The sequence below is a fragment of the Convolutriloba macropyga genome, chromosome 1 (assembly GCF_964194025.1).
Source record: "Convolutriloba macropyga chromosome 1, txConMacr16.3, whole genome shotgun sequence".
NCBI classification, from domain to species: domain Eukaryota; kingdom Metazoa; phylum Xenacoelomorpha; order Acoela; family Convolutidae; genus Convolutriloba; species Convolutriloba macropyga.
In genome coordinates, this window is record NC_134468.1 from 40,549,574 (window position 1) to 40,565,747 (window position 16,174).

At 35.4% G+C, this 16,174-nt stretch overlaps 1 protein-coding gene across 1 annotated transcript; it reads left to right on the plus strand.

Moving 5' to 3' along the window:
• The first annotated feature begins 1,418 nt into the window (after nucleotides 1-1,418).
• LOC142340583 (ankyrin repeat domain-containing protein 45-like) lies at nucleotides 1,419-16,009 on the plus strand. The gene is made up of 3 exons (XM_075391297.1): nucleotides 1,419-1,722; nucleotides 9,083-9,230; nucleotides 15,730-16,009. The coding sequence occupies exons 1-3, from the start codon at nucleotides 1,419-1,421 to the stop codon at nucleotides 16,007-16,009; spliced, it is 732 nt and encodes a 243-aa protein (XP_075247412.1).
• Nucleotides 16,010-16,174: the final 165 nt, after the last annotated feature.

Here is a 16,174-nt window from a genome sequence, read left to right on the forward strand (position 1 = left end):
GGCCTTATTTGAAACATGGTCTTTTTTGCCAAATGGATGGCTGTTTTCAGCGTTTATTTTTTTTCTGTTTAACTATCTGTAAGCTTAAGATTGAGGATGGACGGTTTTGATAGTTTGAGAATCCTGTCATTTCTTGAATGAGTTGTATCAAAAATCAGTCCAGGAACATATTTTCTTTACTGTTTTCCTCCGTATTGTATGTAACATTGGGCCAGTTGGATCCTAGGTAGATGAAATCTCCAAAAGTCAGAAGGGTTTTTCTCCTTTTGTTTTCCAAATAGACTAACAAGAGAATTCATTCCGATATTCATGCTATCAGTCGAATTTCAACTCCGATAATCAACTTCAAAAACGTTTTTCCTTCTCATTGTTGGGTCGTAGATTTTTATTTCTTGGGACTTCGTTTTCAAGCAACCTTCCACGTTGTCTTTCATGTGAACTAGAATTTCCCTGCCGACATCAGCTGGGTTCATATTACTACCATGCAAAAAGGAAGCATGGTTTTGAATTCCAGGGATGGTTCCAGAACAAAATGGATATTTTTGGTTCTTTTCCATTTTCAATGTGTTTAGATAGCTGAACCAGATTGCCATTTTGGGTCTACTGGCTTTCTTGTTTTGGTCACTTTTAGTAATTGTTTGATTCTGACGATATGAACGTTATCTCCTTCTTTCTGTGCATTCAGGTCTTTTGAACAAATGCTCTGACGATTTCGCGCTCTTTCAGGCCGAAACAGTGTAGGTCATTCATTATAGTTTTAATGGAAACGTAGAATCCCGGTCGTTTCTCATGCACAACATTTTCTCTTCAATTTTTATCGAATTTTGTTCGTGTTCCTTGTTTGAGAGAATCTCTGGCTTCCGGTGTACAGGAATTGCAGCACCAAATAGAGTAGATGCCTTGTACTTGTATACTGATTGGCATTTTCGGGTACTTTGTGCAGAAGTTTTCTCGGCATCGGTCACATTCTATTATTTTGTCATCCGGGTTTCCAAAGCTTTTACACAGATTACATGTTCATGATTGAGCTTTGTCTTCACTAACTGATGCGTTTTTCGTCTATCTCTGGTCATTTTGACCGCTACTTAGGTGAGGGAACTTAATCCGTCTATACCGGATAGTAGTAGGGCGTGGTTGAACTCGTTATCTAATATATGAGTCCTTAAACCTTGGCTACTAAATTTGAAGCACTGACTTGTACACCTGAGCAAGCCGGCGAGTCAAACATTACACTGAAGCAAACCATCGTTGCACTTTCTTGTTTTTGATTTTCGGTTTGGGGCCATTCATGAAGCAGTTTAGGTCATTCATTATAGTTTTAATACATTGAACTCGTAATAAAATGAACTAATTACGAACTCATTACTAAATTTTTTGGCACAAAAGACAATTTCGTTCTTATAATTTCAGGCTAGCAGATGGCAGCTCTTCTGGATTCTATGCAAAACGAGCCGACAGGAACCGAACTCACAGGCGAAACCGTAGACCAAGAACAGTATGAGGGCTTTTTGCTGCAAAAAATCCGAGAAGGAAATGCCAAAGAAATCTACGACGCTTTTGAAAATGCAGAACATCCTGTGTACAATGAAATGCAGAATGAGTTGAAAACCTTCGACGCTGAAGGAAAAAGTCCTGTAGATCTTGCTGCGTGTTTGGGAAGACATGAGATCCTGCAAGAGCTACATAAGCGTGGAGCTTCTATAAATGATGCTACAGAAACAGGTACGTGACCGCCAAAAGCTTTTAGGGCAAGTTCTTATCGGCTGAAAATCCGAATTAAAATATGATGTTCTACTATTTATGTATCAGACGGCTGGTTGCTTTTATTGATAGCCGCAAAGCGATAGCTCAGGCTATTATAGGCTTCCTCTTGGTTTTTGCAATCCAAGAATTGGATTGTATTGGGGCCCTGTCTTTTTACAATCCAAAGTATTTGGATTGTATTGGTGTGCTATCTTTTACGACTCGAAGGGGAGTATTGGTGAAGCGTCTTTTTTTATGATCGATAATTTTTTGGAGTGTATTCAAAACAGGATGTAAAAGTTAATGCCGCACGTGAAAACTAAGCGTTTGGGTTAAACGGCCGAACTAATTGAAGAGAAGAGACAGTAATTTTCACGTGAAATCGCGTTTTTAAGAGAGCGAAAACGTAGGTGTAAAAAAATTTTGCTAAGCGAACGAAATTTTTTGATAACTTGCGGCTTCTTCGAAGCAGTTTTTTTTTAGTTTTTACTTCACTTTTTTTTTGGAAAAAGTGGTCTTTCTAAACCATTTTAACAAGTTACTATGCGATTGGGAGCGTTTTTGACCATGTGAATTATATGCGGGTGTTTTATATTCAATCTTGAGCTCTTTTTGTGATTTCGCCCTTTTTAGACGCCTTTTAAACGGTTTTTATTCTCTTTTTCATGTTTTGGTATAGGGGATTACATTTGTGGTTGATCCTAGCAGCTGTGTTGGTTTTTGTGGAGTTTTTGGTATCGGCAATATCAGTTTAAGTTTGTTTTGACAAACTTAAATAGGCTAAATTTAGTTTTCCTTTTTGCACGGTTTTATGTCTTATTCTTCCGTTGGTTCTGGCTTTAAGAATACTTTTTTTCTTGTTTAAATGTTTACCTAGAGTTGATTACAGGGTTATGGAAACAATTGAAGATTCCGGCATATATTTTTGATGAAATAAATTAATGTTCTGGAGTTTTTTTAAATTTTAGTTCCTGCTCATGTTTTATGTATTTTACAGTGCGCTTGGATGTCTCGTAGGTGAGAAATGAGTCAGAAGGAATTCTTAGGGTTTTGTTGAGAGCTTCGTTTTGATTTTACAATTTTCAGTGAGGACTATAAAAAATTTTAAGACTTTTTAGGTTTTGTACTTTAACTATTCCCTTTTGATCGATTTTACGTGCGGCAATCTGACTGCTGTATTCAATATTTCTTCTCTTGAGTGCTATTTATATGATACATGGATGCTCTAATGGCGCCTATTTGCAATCGATTGAGCTCATTTTTTGTCAAAGTATTTTTTTATTTTAAACTCTGACGCTATTTGTCATAAAATATTTTTTAATATTTTGACTTAAGTCCTTTTTTTTTATTAAATCTGTTTTCTTATCACCTGTATTAATGAGAGTTAAGTGTTTGAGTTGGTGCTTGTTTTTTTTCTCGCTTAGACACTAACTGTTTACAAAATATTTTAATGATTTTTGAGTTTTTGAGAGTATCTGTCTTACTTTTCGTTTGCTTAGCATTGTTGGACATTCGTTCTTTACAAGAAATGTTTACCTTTGAGGTTTTTGTGTTTTTATGGCGCACTTTGTGGTCTTATTTCTTAGGCTGCTTCATGAAAAGTCTAATCGGGTGTTAAGGATGGCTATATTTATCGAATAGGTTGTTTCAGTTTATAGTGGTTTGTTTTTTGATTGATACGTTTTTCGTTTGCAAAAAAAATTCTGATTTTTTGAGTTTTGCTAGTATTTGTTTTACCTATTGATGGCTGTTTTATCACATAATCTCAGTAATGCCAGATTTCATCGGTTGCTAACATGTAATAGATAAATCAAATTAGTCGCTTTAGTTAAATGTGATAGTTTTTTATGTTCTGACATCTGCTTTTCGAAAAGTAAAAGTCGATTTTTCTGTCTGAATTGTTTTTGTTTTTCATATGGTCTGATCTCTTATTCTCATTTGGTCTTAAAAACTAAGTTAATCTTGACCTTCTTGTTCTAATTTCAGTCAATGTATTGGCTACTACTTTCAACAAACGTTTTCATTGATGCCAAGAGATACCATTTGTTTTTGAAAAGTTAGGTGAATCTTGCCTTCATTTGTAGTTCAGTCGTCCTTCTTCAGCCGTTAGAATGGGTAAAAAGTTTTGACTGTCAGAGGTTAATGATATGCTGTTTTTAACGGTTTTGGCCTGTACTTATGAGGTTCTCTTAGTTTGGCCACACTGGTTTTCAAAATTTGATTTTTGCCAAGCTTCTGATTTTTGCAATTCAGTTTTTGCTTTCTGTCATTGATTCCCTTTTGTGTTTTGTTATATGTACTCATTTTAAGGAGGCGTAGAGTATTTTAATTTAGAGTAAATTTTTAAGTGTTGTTTAGGGATTCTTAAAACCCTAAATCTTAGAATGAAGGTCAAGGGCTTTGTTGACTGCCTTAGTTTGATGTTGTTGTAATATATTTATTCTCGGGTCATTTTTCAATTCATTTTTTGAATTGTAATTCAGGCCTTGTCCTGCTATCTTTGTTACGCTTGATTTTTTCACGCTTGATTTCTTGCTTTTTTTGCGTGACCTTTATTGCTGGCATGGAAATTCTGTCTGTCGCTAAAACAATATTAATTTTCAGACAAGAGTTGACAAGGGCTGGACAGCCTAGTGGGCATTGCTTCAGATTTTTACGTCGGGGATTGTGGTTTGAACCTCTGCGTTGCCGAAAATTTTGCGCCCCAAAATTTTTCTCAAGGATGCACCCCCTTTGAAAAAGCTTTTTTTGAATTTTAAAATTTAATGATGTGCTGTGATTAACAGTTGCGGCTTGTACTTATGAGGTTTTCTTAGTTTCGCCGCAGTGGTTTTCAGAGTTTTTGAATTTTCAGTTTTTGCTTCTGTTTTGCTTTTTCTGTCATTGATTCCCACAAGGTTATTGTGTTATGTACTCATTCTACGCATAAAGTCAATATTGCCAAAAAATACTTATGTTTGGGAATTCTTAAAACTCCTGATCTTAAAAAAATTGTCTCATTGTGTTTAGATTTTGTTCATTTTAGGGTCAGGGGCTTTGTTGTTTGTCGTAGTTTTATGTTGCTGTAAAAATATTAATTGTCAGATCTTTTTTATTTCAATTCTTTGTATTGGAAATCAGGATATCTTGGTATGTTTTTTTTTGCAAGATGTTTCAAGCATTTTTCAATGACTTTAATCTTTCAGAACAGGATGACAGGTAAGGCCCCGTGGGCATTAAGTTTCATCATTAGAGGCCCAACGCTGGCTTTAGTAGTCCTGAAAAGGTTTGGAGTGGTGTAGCTGCTGGGAAGGCCTCAATTCAAAATTAAAAGATCATTTTAAGGAGGTTTTGAGCCACAATGTTTCATTTTTCATGTTTGTCACTCTTGGAGTTTTTGTCTTGAATTGACCTTTGTCAAAGTTAAAGTTGATAAAGGTCTTCTGCAAGATATGTATTGTTTTCGACATTTTATGAGCTATATGTTTTGGTATTGCAAAGATAAACACGAAAAGTGATATTTTTTGCAATTCATGATTTTAAATTTTTTCGTTGTTCTTCCAGCCTCAGCGACCAAGATAAGGTCCTCTTTGATAGTATGTTACGGCATAGTTTCCAGGGTCAATGGAATGGTTTTCAACTTTTCATTGTCACGAATTTTTGCAATTTTTAGAAAAATTAAAATATTTAAATTTTTATTTAAATTTTCGGAAAGTTATTGTCGATATCCTGATTTATTGATCTTCAGAGGACAATGAAATTTTTTAGGGCTTGGAAATGGTTCCTGGATAGCCGCTGGAAACAATGAAATTGTTCTGAAGAAAATAATCACAAATTTTTGCAACAATTTATTAAAATTTGCAATTGTTTTTTTCGAAGTTTATCGATTTTAACGGCCAATGACAATTTCAATTTTTCAGTCTTGCAAATGGGTTTCTATGCAGGTTCCCGAGATAAAATGGGTGTTGAACACTTTAATTTTGATAAATTAAGAAACCTTTTTGAATTTTGCAAATTTCATTTAAGTCTGTCAGATGTTTTCTAACTTCATTGGCCAATAAATTTCTCTCAAGGCTGCTGTGTGGGTGAATAGGTATATTAAAAGGGATCAAATTTGGCCTTCAGTGTAAAAGCTTTAAAACTTTTAGTAATAATTATATTTTTGCTTATTTTGATTTTGGTTTCTCTACTTTTGAAATTGTTCTTCTTTTTGGCCATCATTGTTCAATTGATCTGCTTGTCAGGTAAGATCAACGTTTTTCTAAGATTTTTCAATCAATTCTTTTATTGTATTTCGGGAATTGTCCTGTTTTAATTTCTATTTCGTCAACAGGAATTTTCTGCGACCATATGACGTCACAATCACTTCAAATCTTCTTTTTATTCACTCGCTCTTGCAATTTAAACGGACATGATTTTTCGCTCCCAATGGAGTTTTTCTGTTCATTTGCGTGATTAAATTTTTGATCAAACGTGCCTTTTTACTATCAAAATAACTTCTCACTCTGAAATTGACTTTTCTTTACTTTCATTCAAAGAGGGATGGTCAAGTGAGTGCATGTCACTCTAATTGAAGGGTACTTGAGGGCAGCTAATAAAAGCAGCAATAAGTTAAAGTCATTCCTAATCGAAATAACATTGTTTTTTTGTGTGTTTCTTTTACTGTCTTTTTGCAGATCTACGTAGCTATTGTGGCTATTTCATAGCCGCAATCTGCCAGCCCTGTTATTTTATAGTGTTTTAACAGGCCGCTAAATTAATCACAATATGAGAGCAGACTACCCCCTCACCCAGCTTAGTAGACATATAACTTTTATGCCCCCATGCAGGAGGACGTCCGCGTGCTATTTCTTAGATAGTAACAATTAATACTGAAATTGAGCTGATCCGAATGAATTAGTGGAAGTAAATTTTATCCTATATAGGAAAAATCAACAGCATATATAATCAAACTTGAAGTTTGTCAAATTGACTTTTTGGGTAATTGTCTTTTCGTAAGTTTCATTATCAAATATTCAGATTTACAAAGTGTTTTTGGCATCATTGTAACTAATTGAAGGCAGAATTCGATTGATTTGAGATGGAGAAAAGAAGTAATAATTTTTCTTTCGTAACACCAATGTATTACATAACTCTGAGTTGCAAGTTGAATGGCATTGCTTGTTCTCAGTGTTGGATGTTTTATGGGTAAGAAGACGATATACCCAATTTGAAAATACCCAATGCCATTATACCCAATTTCACTAACAACAATACTCAACTTCGATGCTAAATTTGATTTAGAGTGCTCATAATTTTAAAGATATCTTGTATTTCCTGAATTATTATGAGATCGAAAGAGGCAGCGCAGATACCATTGGTTTAGGAACAAAACCGAGTGCTGGAATCATTCGCAACGTCAATGTAAGATTAAAGAACATCGGAATTCCAAATACAGATCATTACCATTCCGATGGGAGTGTAGGGTACAGTTACAATTTAAAAATCTTTTAATTGTGGAAACAACGTATCAATTATATCAATATTAATTAGCTTGATTTCTCTCCATGATAGGCTCCCATAGCATAGGTTATGAGAAATTTGAATTTGCTTGATGAGAAGATTGAATTTGAAGAAATAGGCGTTCATTTTTTTCACAGTTTGAAACTTAAAGATTATTGCTAATTTGATTAGATATGATGAAGTCATCCAAGATTCTATGGCTCTGGCGAAAAAGCAGTTCTTAAGGTAATGTGATGTGTATTTGACGTCCAAGTGGAGGAAATTGGTTCGTAGTTTTTGTTACTGCAGTGTAGGAACCACTAATTTCATGAAAGCTACAGCTCTATTAATAAAAAATTTGTGCCCGTAATTAGCTCCTTTAATCCTCAAAAGGTATTGAAATGGAAGTGTTTCATACTTTAACTTCAAATCATGAGATGTGTCGTATTTTTTCTGTTAACGCAAGACTTTATCGCCCTGTTTAGTTATTTCTCAAGTGAATTTAGAATAGAGTGCTTAATGCCACTCTATAGGACAGCACTATTTTGAAAGTGTCTAAAAAACTACTTGCTAAGCTTAGTTCTGATATGAACTGGGAAGGAGCTCTTGATTGAGTAAACTGTTCTTATTCCACGCGCCATTTTCCGCAGTAGATTTTTCACCTCATCTTGGTAGTTTCGATTTCATGTCGAAAAAAACCGCCTAAGTGTTTCACTGCAGTTTTCATTGTTAACTTTTTGCCAGAAGCAGTTATAGAACATGTGTTGTTTAAATAATTTTGGACTTTGCAATAAGGAATGAAATTTGTTTTTGATGTTCTCAGATTTTGACTATTTCTATCAAAGTAACAGGCTAATGTATCCACAGTCTTTGAGGTTTTCCTTTGCTATGTCAAGATCTATATTGGAAGCATAAATTAAGGTACAATCTGCGTATTGAACGTTTCTTTGATTATTGATGTGAACGTTTCATTTTGAGCAAAACTTTCTACATTCGTTGTTAAGTAAATGCCTGTATCAACTTAAGAACGCTGCTTTTAAGAACCCATTGAGTGCAGTTTCTGGTACAGTATATCATGTTCGACGGAGAGTCAAAAGCGTTAGATAGATTTAGCGAAGCACTTGAGACAAATTCATTGTTTTCCGTTTTGGAGCATATCGTCTCTGAAAAAATTAAGAGCTTCCTGTGTTGAGGTGGATCTCCTGAAACATTTATATGGCTTAAAATTAGCTGTGAATTTATTTGGCTTAAAATTAGCTTTTCAAGAACTTTGGAGAGTACGCTTGTAACAGATTGGTCTATAGTTTTCAGGGTTCTCTCTTTTTCCATTCTTATAAAGGGCGGAAACAAAAGCTTTAAGTTCCGATGGAAACGGATTTTGGTATATACACTGGTTCACAGGCATTGTAAGATGTAGTACCCGGAATCGGAATTTCGAACATTTTTTAGAGCCCAGGCTGGAATTGTTATAGGGCCAAGGGGTTTGTTAGGATTAAGTTAGGATCCGACAACACTCTGTACTTGAGCACTAAGATTATAACGAATAAATTACATCTAGGGTATTTTGGCATTGGGTATTTTGGAATTGGGTATCCTGACACCGTTTTATGCTAATGCTGGTCAATTTGTGCAACAATATCTTTCGGTGAAACATTTATTCTCGTCATTTTGTTCCACTCAAGTTGAGATCCTATGATAGTTGTGCGCAGGACAATTATTCAATGTCGTTTTTTAAATAAAAGTCAAAAGCGTTTAGAATTTGACGGGTTTCAGTTGAGAAGTCGAAAGGGATCAGTAGATTTAAGCGTAACATACGCAAATTTTTTGTCGGATCGGATGTGGGGCTCATTGTGGCTCTAAATTCTCATTGCTGTTTCAGGCTATACACCTCTTCATAGGGCCGCGGCTTGGAATCGTCTGGACTGTGTGAAATACTTGGTTCAGAATGATGCCAATATTAACGCAGTGACAGTTAATAAAGAGCGGCCAAAAGATATTGCAGATAGATATCACAATAATGAGTGCAGGTACGTTGTCAGAAGGCGCTATCAGTTATTCAAGACAATTGTGAAAGCGCGGAAGGCACTGTTAATTAGGCCCGTCATTTGTAATCTCATGCAGACTAGATTTTTTGAACTCGGTTTTTGAGCTTTCAAATTCTTGCCAGATTCTCGATAAAAATTAATCTGAACGTGGCAAATTGTAAGCTTTCTCAAAGTTTCTTGATAGAGTATTTCAACATTTTTGGAAATTTGTCTGACTACAATCCGAGGCACCTCAATCATGGTCAATTAACGACTTGACAGTTCAAGGTTAACTCAATGTGAAAGCTTGTAAATGAAAACCAGAAGTCGGTGATGAGAATAAACAAACAACAATGTGATATTTTAGAAATAGATATCAAGTAAATACTTCAATCTGTTCAAAGACTTTGAAATAACAATGAGATTGATCCGTATTTTTTGTTAATTTACGTCTCAGTCGCACTAATGAGATGTTGCATTGAACATAAGTAGTTGAACATAAGTAAACTGTATAGATTGGTAATTATTAATTGCTCTCAAACGAAGTCCTGTTGGTCATTTTTTAAATGCGATTTTTAGCTTGACCGATTTTTCGTCTGACCAATTGGACTTTTCGTCCTCAAAACGGGATAATAAACAGGTAGCACCCAGCGGGCATTTAGTGCTCTTAGAGCCCTTCAGCTCACTAGTCTCAAAGTATGCGATTCACAGAAATTTTTGGAGACTTATACTTATGGTGTGAAGGGCGGATCTTAGAGGTTGACCCCCCCCCCCCGCACAACCACCCCGCGGTGCACGCCCCGCGGTGCACGCCCCGCTGCGCTCACCTCACACCCCTTCAATTAAGCTAAAGCTAGCCGCACTAAACCATAGCTAGCCACTGAGGAAGACAACCGCTCGCCGTCGTTTGATAGCAATTCGCTCCGACGTTAGTCGGTTATGTTTGATTAAATTGAGTCACGCGCCATTAATTTCTGAAACATTTATTATAGCTGCGAAGCTGTAAGCTGAGCGAAGCTATATTGTGGTGCTCTTGGTTTTTTACAATTCAAAGAATTTGAATTGTAATGGGGCGCTGTCTTTTTTTAAAGATCTGTTCACACATTTTCATGATTTTTGAAGTCAAATTTGAGTAGTGATTTTGGTCACGCCGAAACAGGAAATGGAGTGAAAAAGCGAGTGGTTTTGCGGCGTGAAAAAAGTTTGTAGCTTTATATGAGTCATGCTGGTCTTTTTTCTATTTTTGTGCTGCCCACCTTTCGTTTACCATTTAAAAAGAAAGAATTAATTTCTGCACTGAAAAGGGAACAATTTACTGCACAATATCATGTTGCATTGGAGGGGACAGATAACGGGTTTCTAGACACGAACTTCTCAGTCGCTATGCAGTTCTCTTAGAGCCTTACTAGTCTCAAAATATGCGATGCATCGAAACCGTTGAGCAGACATTCAGGGCACTGCACCCATCCCCACTCCATTAATTCGACTCTCAACCCCGGGCGCTGGACTCCTCGATCCACTGCAACCCTCCCCTCATTTAATCCACCTAACGTTAGTGGGTTATATGTCTGATTGGATGTGCTGTTACTCAGTTTTATTAACAAAAAGTGAAATTTCTGACCATGTAAACGTTAAGAGGTTATATTTAGTTTTAATGTCTTTGACACCACCACTGGTTGTCATAAAACTGAGTTTTTGTTCTTCCTTTTCGCCCATTATGAAGTATGAAGATTGAAACTGCAATGAGATAGACCGTCGGGTTTTCCGTTTGTTCAATTCAATTGATTGTAAATCAGGATTTGTCCTGCTATTTTGCAGTCAGTGTCGCATAAGTTTTAGTTATGACTGTTCTCGTCTTGTCCAGAACAGCGCAGGAGTTTTCATTAATTCAGGATGTTCTGAAGTTGAATTATTTTCGTGACATCATTATTGCTCTCATTGGTATTAGTTTTTTAGTTATTCGTGGGAATTTTTTTATCACAAATCATTATCGATTTTAGATTTGTGAAAGGAAGAGCTGATGGTCAATTGAAAACATCACATTTTCGTTCTAAATTTGTTTTTTTTTGCGTGATATAATTTTTGTAGATATCACCAAGTTTCACATTTTTAAGTTTCAAGTCGATTTTAGTTTTGAGCTCTTAGGATAATTGATATAATCTCGTTTTTGTTGCACTGCAGGTCTGTAGAGCAATGAAATCTGCCAGCTTTGCTGTTCAAGTTACCGGCAATTAGTTTTTGTGGCAAATCTTTTTTCGGGAACGGTTGCTCACTTGAATAATTAAAGCATCCAGCTTCGCCTTAGCATTATGGGTGACGCAAATTAATGTATTAATGCTGGCATTTAGACTACCATGCTTAAGATTTCGATAGCCACTTTTAATTGTTTGCAGAATTCTATCAATCCAAATGGAACTAGCTGTGTGAAAGCACTGACAGCTGGGCTTTCTTGTTTCTGACCTTTGTCAATACTATCAATTCCAAGTCTTGTTGGTTGATTTTTTTGGCGGTTGGTGCAATACATTTCGTCTCCGAAAATTCCTCTAATTTTACTTTAGTGCTGTTTTTTGACAAGCTTCAGATATTTTTTCCTAATTTCTGTCCTGGTGTTGTGATGTTGCTTCGCTTTTATTTGCTATCGAACAAAGTGAACGTGTTGGTCTTTTTATGCAAAAATTTTGCATGACCGTTTTGACTTTTCGAGTGACTTTTACGCCCTTGACTTTTTTGTTTTGCGTGTTTTAAATTTCGCTCTCATTTACAAGTGTCAGCAGCTGAACTCAAGTGGTGGCAGATCACTACTAAAAGTCAAATGAAAAAAGCGCCAAATTTTGAGTATTTTTAAAAATTGTATTAGTGGTGTTTTATATAATAACCTCTAATGACGTCGTTTGCAGCCCCCTTAGTGATTTTAGTTACCCCCCTCCCCAACTAAAGCAGGTTGCAATAGATTCGAGCTGCCACTAGTCGTTCGAGAGCAATTCTTCCGACGCTAGCCGGTTATATTTGTTTTTCCAAACTTTGTATTGCATGTTGGATTTGTTGGATTTGTAATTTTTTACTGAACGGTTTCTTGGTTAGCTTAGATAACGGTTCTTGTTAGCTGAATTTTGAAATTTTCCCGGTGACCTGAAATGGTTTCCTTGATAGAGCCTTTTTTGCTACTGGAAAATGTTGCAAGGTTGTCAACACCGCTGCAAAAATTGATAACAGTTTTCGTATATTTTCCCGGAAATAGGATCCCTATATTTAGACTGTCATCATAAAAGTTCTTAGACTTTGTAAAAATTAACCAAATAAGTGAATTCACATTAAAATTATGTGACATTTTTAAAAGACTACTTTCTTTTTGTAGATGAAAGGTGTTGTAATCCAAAGTTCTGATAATTCGATTTTAAGTCATTTGAAGGGAATCGACTATTACTCATTGCAGTGACAGATTTTCATTTTTTCAAAAAAAAAAATTGGGAAATAGAACTGCGTTTTGTCTCTATTGCATTGAAAATTTTATTGCAATTTTTATCGTCTTAGCCCTATATCTTCTGTTAGAATTTGAAAAAAAAAATTGGTGGAAAAATTGTAATTTTATTATTACAAATAGCTGCGATAGCTGAGCGGAGCTTTTATTGGCCTTCTCTTGGGAATCTTTTATCGTTGACAGGATTTTTGTCATGACCAGATGACGTCACGCTCATTTCAAATACGCTTTTGCTCATTCCTGCAGATTTTTTACTGAATTGCGTGCGTGACGCCATTTTCACCCTTCTCGCAGGGAGTTTTTGGTCATTCGCGTTTGGTCACCGGACAGGATCTGGGGAGGCTCACACAAGACAAGAACCAGACTCTCGATTCTTCAGATGTTTTCAAATTTCAAAAATTACCTCACTCAAAAATATCAAATTAATTTTTGCTCACTTTAATTGAGGAGCATAAGTCAGGTGACAATATCTCAATTTTGAGGGTAGCTTTACAGTACATATTAAAATCAATTTTAGACATTATAACAATTTTTATAAGAACGTTATAACGAGGTTAAAGTTTAAGGGTATAAGTTTGAAGATGTATTAGACTACAAGTCTATGAAGCTATTTAAACCGTAAATCGGCCAGCTATGCTTAAACCTACGTTAATCATCAGTGAAGTAGCATTTTAGAGTGTTAGCGCCTTCTGATTTGATGATGTGATCCAAATAAATAGCTCTTAATAAAATGATTTATCAAACTATTTCTTCGGGCCTAAATTAGAGAAAACTGGTGGTGTATTGTTTTTTTAATTGCTCTCGAACAAAGTTTGTAGCAATTATATTAGTCTTGTCGGTCTTTTTTATGCGATTTTTCGCTTGACCGATTTTTCGTCTGTTTCAGCTCAAACTGTTTTGGAGACTTATACTTATGGTGTGAAGGGCGGTTCTTAGAGGTTGAAGACACCCCCACTGTTGAAGACACCCCCATTTAATACTAATTTTATACTAATGACACGCAATTTTATACTAATTTTCACAATTTTTTTCAAGCGTTTTGAAAATGTTTGTCATTTTTTGAGTTTTTTCAGCCCTAGGTGTCAAGAAAGCTCCTCTAGGGTTTTATAAAAGGTGACTGCATAGTTTCTAGTGGTCGTGGGATGGTTTCAACTTAACATTTTTAACGCTTTTTAGCATTTTTTTGACAAAACGTGCAAATTTTTTCAATTTTTTTGACATTTATTTTTCATTATTCACGTCTTTTAAGACGCAGGATCCAGAAAAAGTTCTTAAGGGTTTGATAATAAGTTACTGAAAGTTTTTTATTTGCCTTGGAATAGCTTTCAGTTTTTTAATATGACAAATTTTAGCAATGTTTTTGATAAAACTTGCAATTTTTCAAGTTTTTTGAAAATTTTTGTCGGTTTTGGGGTTTCTACAGCCTCAAGAGCCGAGGAACCTTCTCTAGGGTTTGACAATAGGTTATTGTATATTTTCTAAATTTAATGGATTTTCAAGATTTCAACACCACGAATTTCAGCATTTTTTTTTTACAAAACTTGCTATTTTTTTTCGTTTTTTTGACATTTGTTGTCATTCAGGTTTTTCAGCCTAACCGAAAATCTCCGTTAGTGTTTGTCAATAAGTTACTGAAAATTATTTTTTGGCCATGGATTAGTTTTCAACTTTTATCACAAATTTTAGCAGTTTTTTGTGCATCTTGCATTTTTCAAGTTTTTTTTGAAGTTTTGTCATTTTTTTAGGTTTCTCCAGCCTCAAGAGCAACATAACCTCCTCTGGGGTTTGATTATAGGTTACTGCATAGCTTCTAGATGTATTGGAATGTTTTTCAAGATTTTAATATCAGCAATTTTTTAAAAAATATTTGTAAGTTTTTTGAATCTTTTAAATTTTTTTTTATCATTTTTTCCGGCACCAGGGTCCTAGGGACCTCCTCCAAGGTTTGATGATAGGCTGTCGCATAGTTTCTAGAGTTAATAAAATAGTTATCAATATTTTGATGACTCCAGCTCTGGCAATTTTTTGATAAAGTTTAATTTTTTCAAATTTCCGGAAAATTATTTTGTTCAAGTTTATGGATCTCTGAGCCAGTAAAAATATTTAAAGCTTAAAATAGGGATACTGGATAGTCTCATGAGACAATGAAATGGTTTTGAAGATTTTAATATCTTGAATTTTAGCAAGATTTTGTTAAAATTTGCGATTGTTTTCAAAATTTTGGAGTATTTTTGTCCTTTTCTGAGTTTAACGATCATTACTGGCCAAAGACGCTTTTCAAGTCTTGCAGATGGTTTACTTGACAAAAGTGCAAAAACAAAAAGTAGCTTTGAACATTTCACTGCGAAATCTGAAAGCTTTTCTTTTAAGTTTTGCAATATTTTGCAAATTTTTACAATATCAGTTTATTTGATTTATTTACTAACAGTTGAAACTAAAAAGTTGATTTAAAACTAAAAGTTGCAGAGTCCAATCAAGCTAAAGCTAGCCTAACTCAACCGTGGCTAGCTACTGACAAAGCCAACCGGTTGCCGGTCGTTTGAGAGCAATTCGCCCAACGTTAGTTGGTTATGTTTTACTGAACCAGTACGTTTGGTTATTTTTTTTGCCCAGAAACGTGTTTACAAATTGTCTTTGCAATGAGCTCAAAATTGTGGTAATAGCTGTCGAGTTGGAATTACTTCTAAGCAACGATTTCTATGTGATTTGGCAGGAAGTTTTCACTGTAAGGACACTATGTGATTTGGCAGGAAGTTTTCACTGTAAGGACACTTTGGGGGATTCACAACCGTTGTTCGGTTTCGTATCTACTAGCCTAATGCTGGAACAAAAATGATGCTGGGCCAAAAATTTTGATGACAAAAAGGACAGCTAGTTGCAAAGAGCTGCTTTGCAACCCTTGGAGTTTTATATAATTGGCTTTCACATATGAACGCGTTGTGTAATCTTAAGCAATTGGTATATGAAGTGCATGCATGTATTTTATCTATATCGCCTGTTAAGTGTCGAGATTTTATTAAATAGGTGGTACCTAGAATGGGCTGAAGTTAAACAGGACCTGATCAGATACCTGAAAGACATGCGAGATACAGTAATGGAACCGGACAGGATCCTTGGGAGGCTCACAAAAGACGACAAGAACCAAACTCTGGCTGTGTGTCAGGAGAAAATAGACTGGGCTGAGAATGCTCATGACGTCACTAGTGAAGAGATCAGAGAGAAAAGACGTGAAATAGAAAACTTTTTAGAACATGTAGTGCATAAATTGAATGAGCCGCCGGCTGACAAAGTTCAGAGAAAGTAGAGCAGCAACAAATCCAAACTTTTCATAAAGTCCTCATCGTTAAATGAGGTTTTGTAAATCATCTGTTCATATGTACATATTATAAATAGCCCCGTCTATTGAAATAATTTAGAAATTTAGATACAAAAGGTTGTTTCTGTGTCAAGTTTGTGATGAGTGATAACT

Coding starts and splice junctions, on each gene's coding strand:
- LOC142340583 (XM_075391297.1), top strand. CDS start 1,419: ATGGCAGCTCTTCTGGATTCTATGCAAAACGAGCCGACAGGAACCGAA. Junction 1,723..9,082: donor AAATGATGCTACAGAAACAG/GTACGTGACCGC, acceptor TTGCTGTTTCAG/GCTATACACCTCTTCATAGG. Junction 9,231..15,729: donor TATCACAATAATGAGTGCAG/GTACGTTGTCAG, acceptor TTTATTAAATAG/GTGGTACCTAGAATGGGCTG.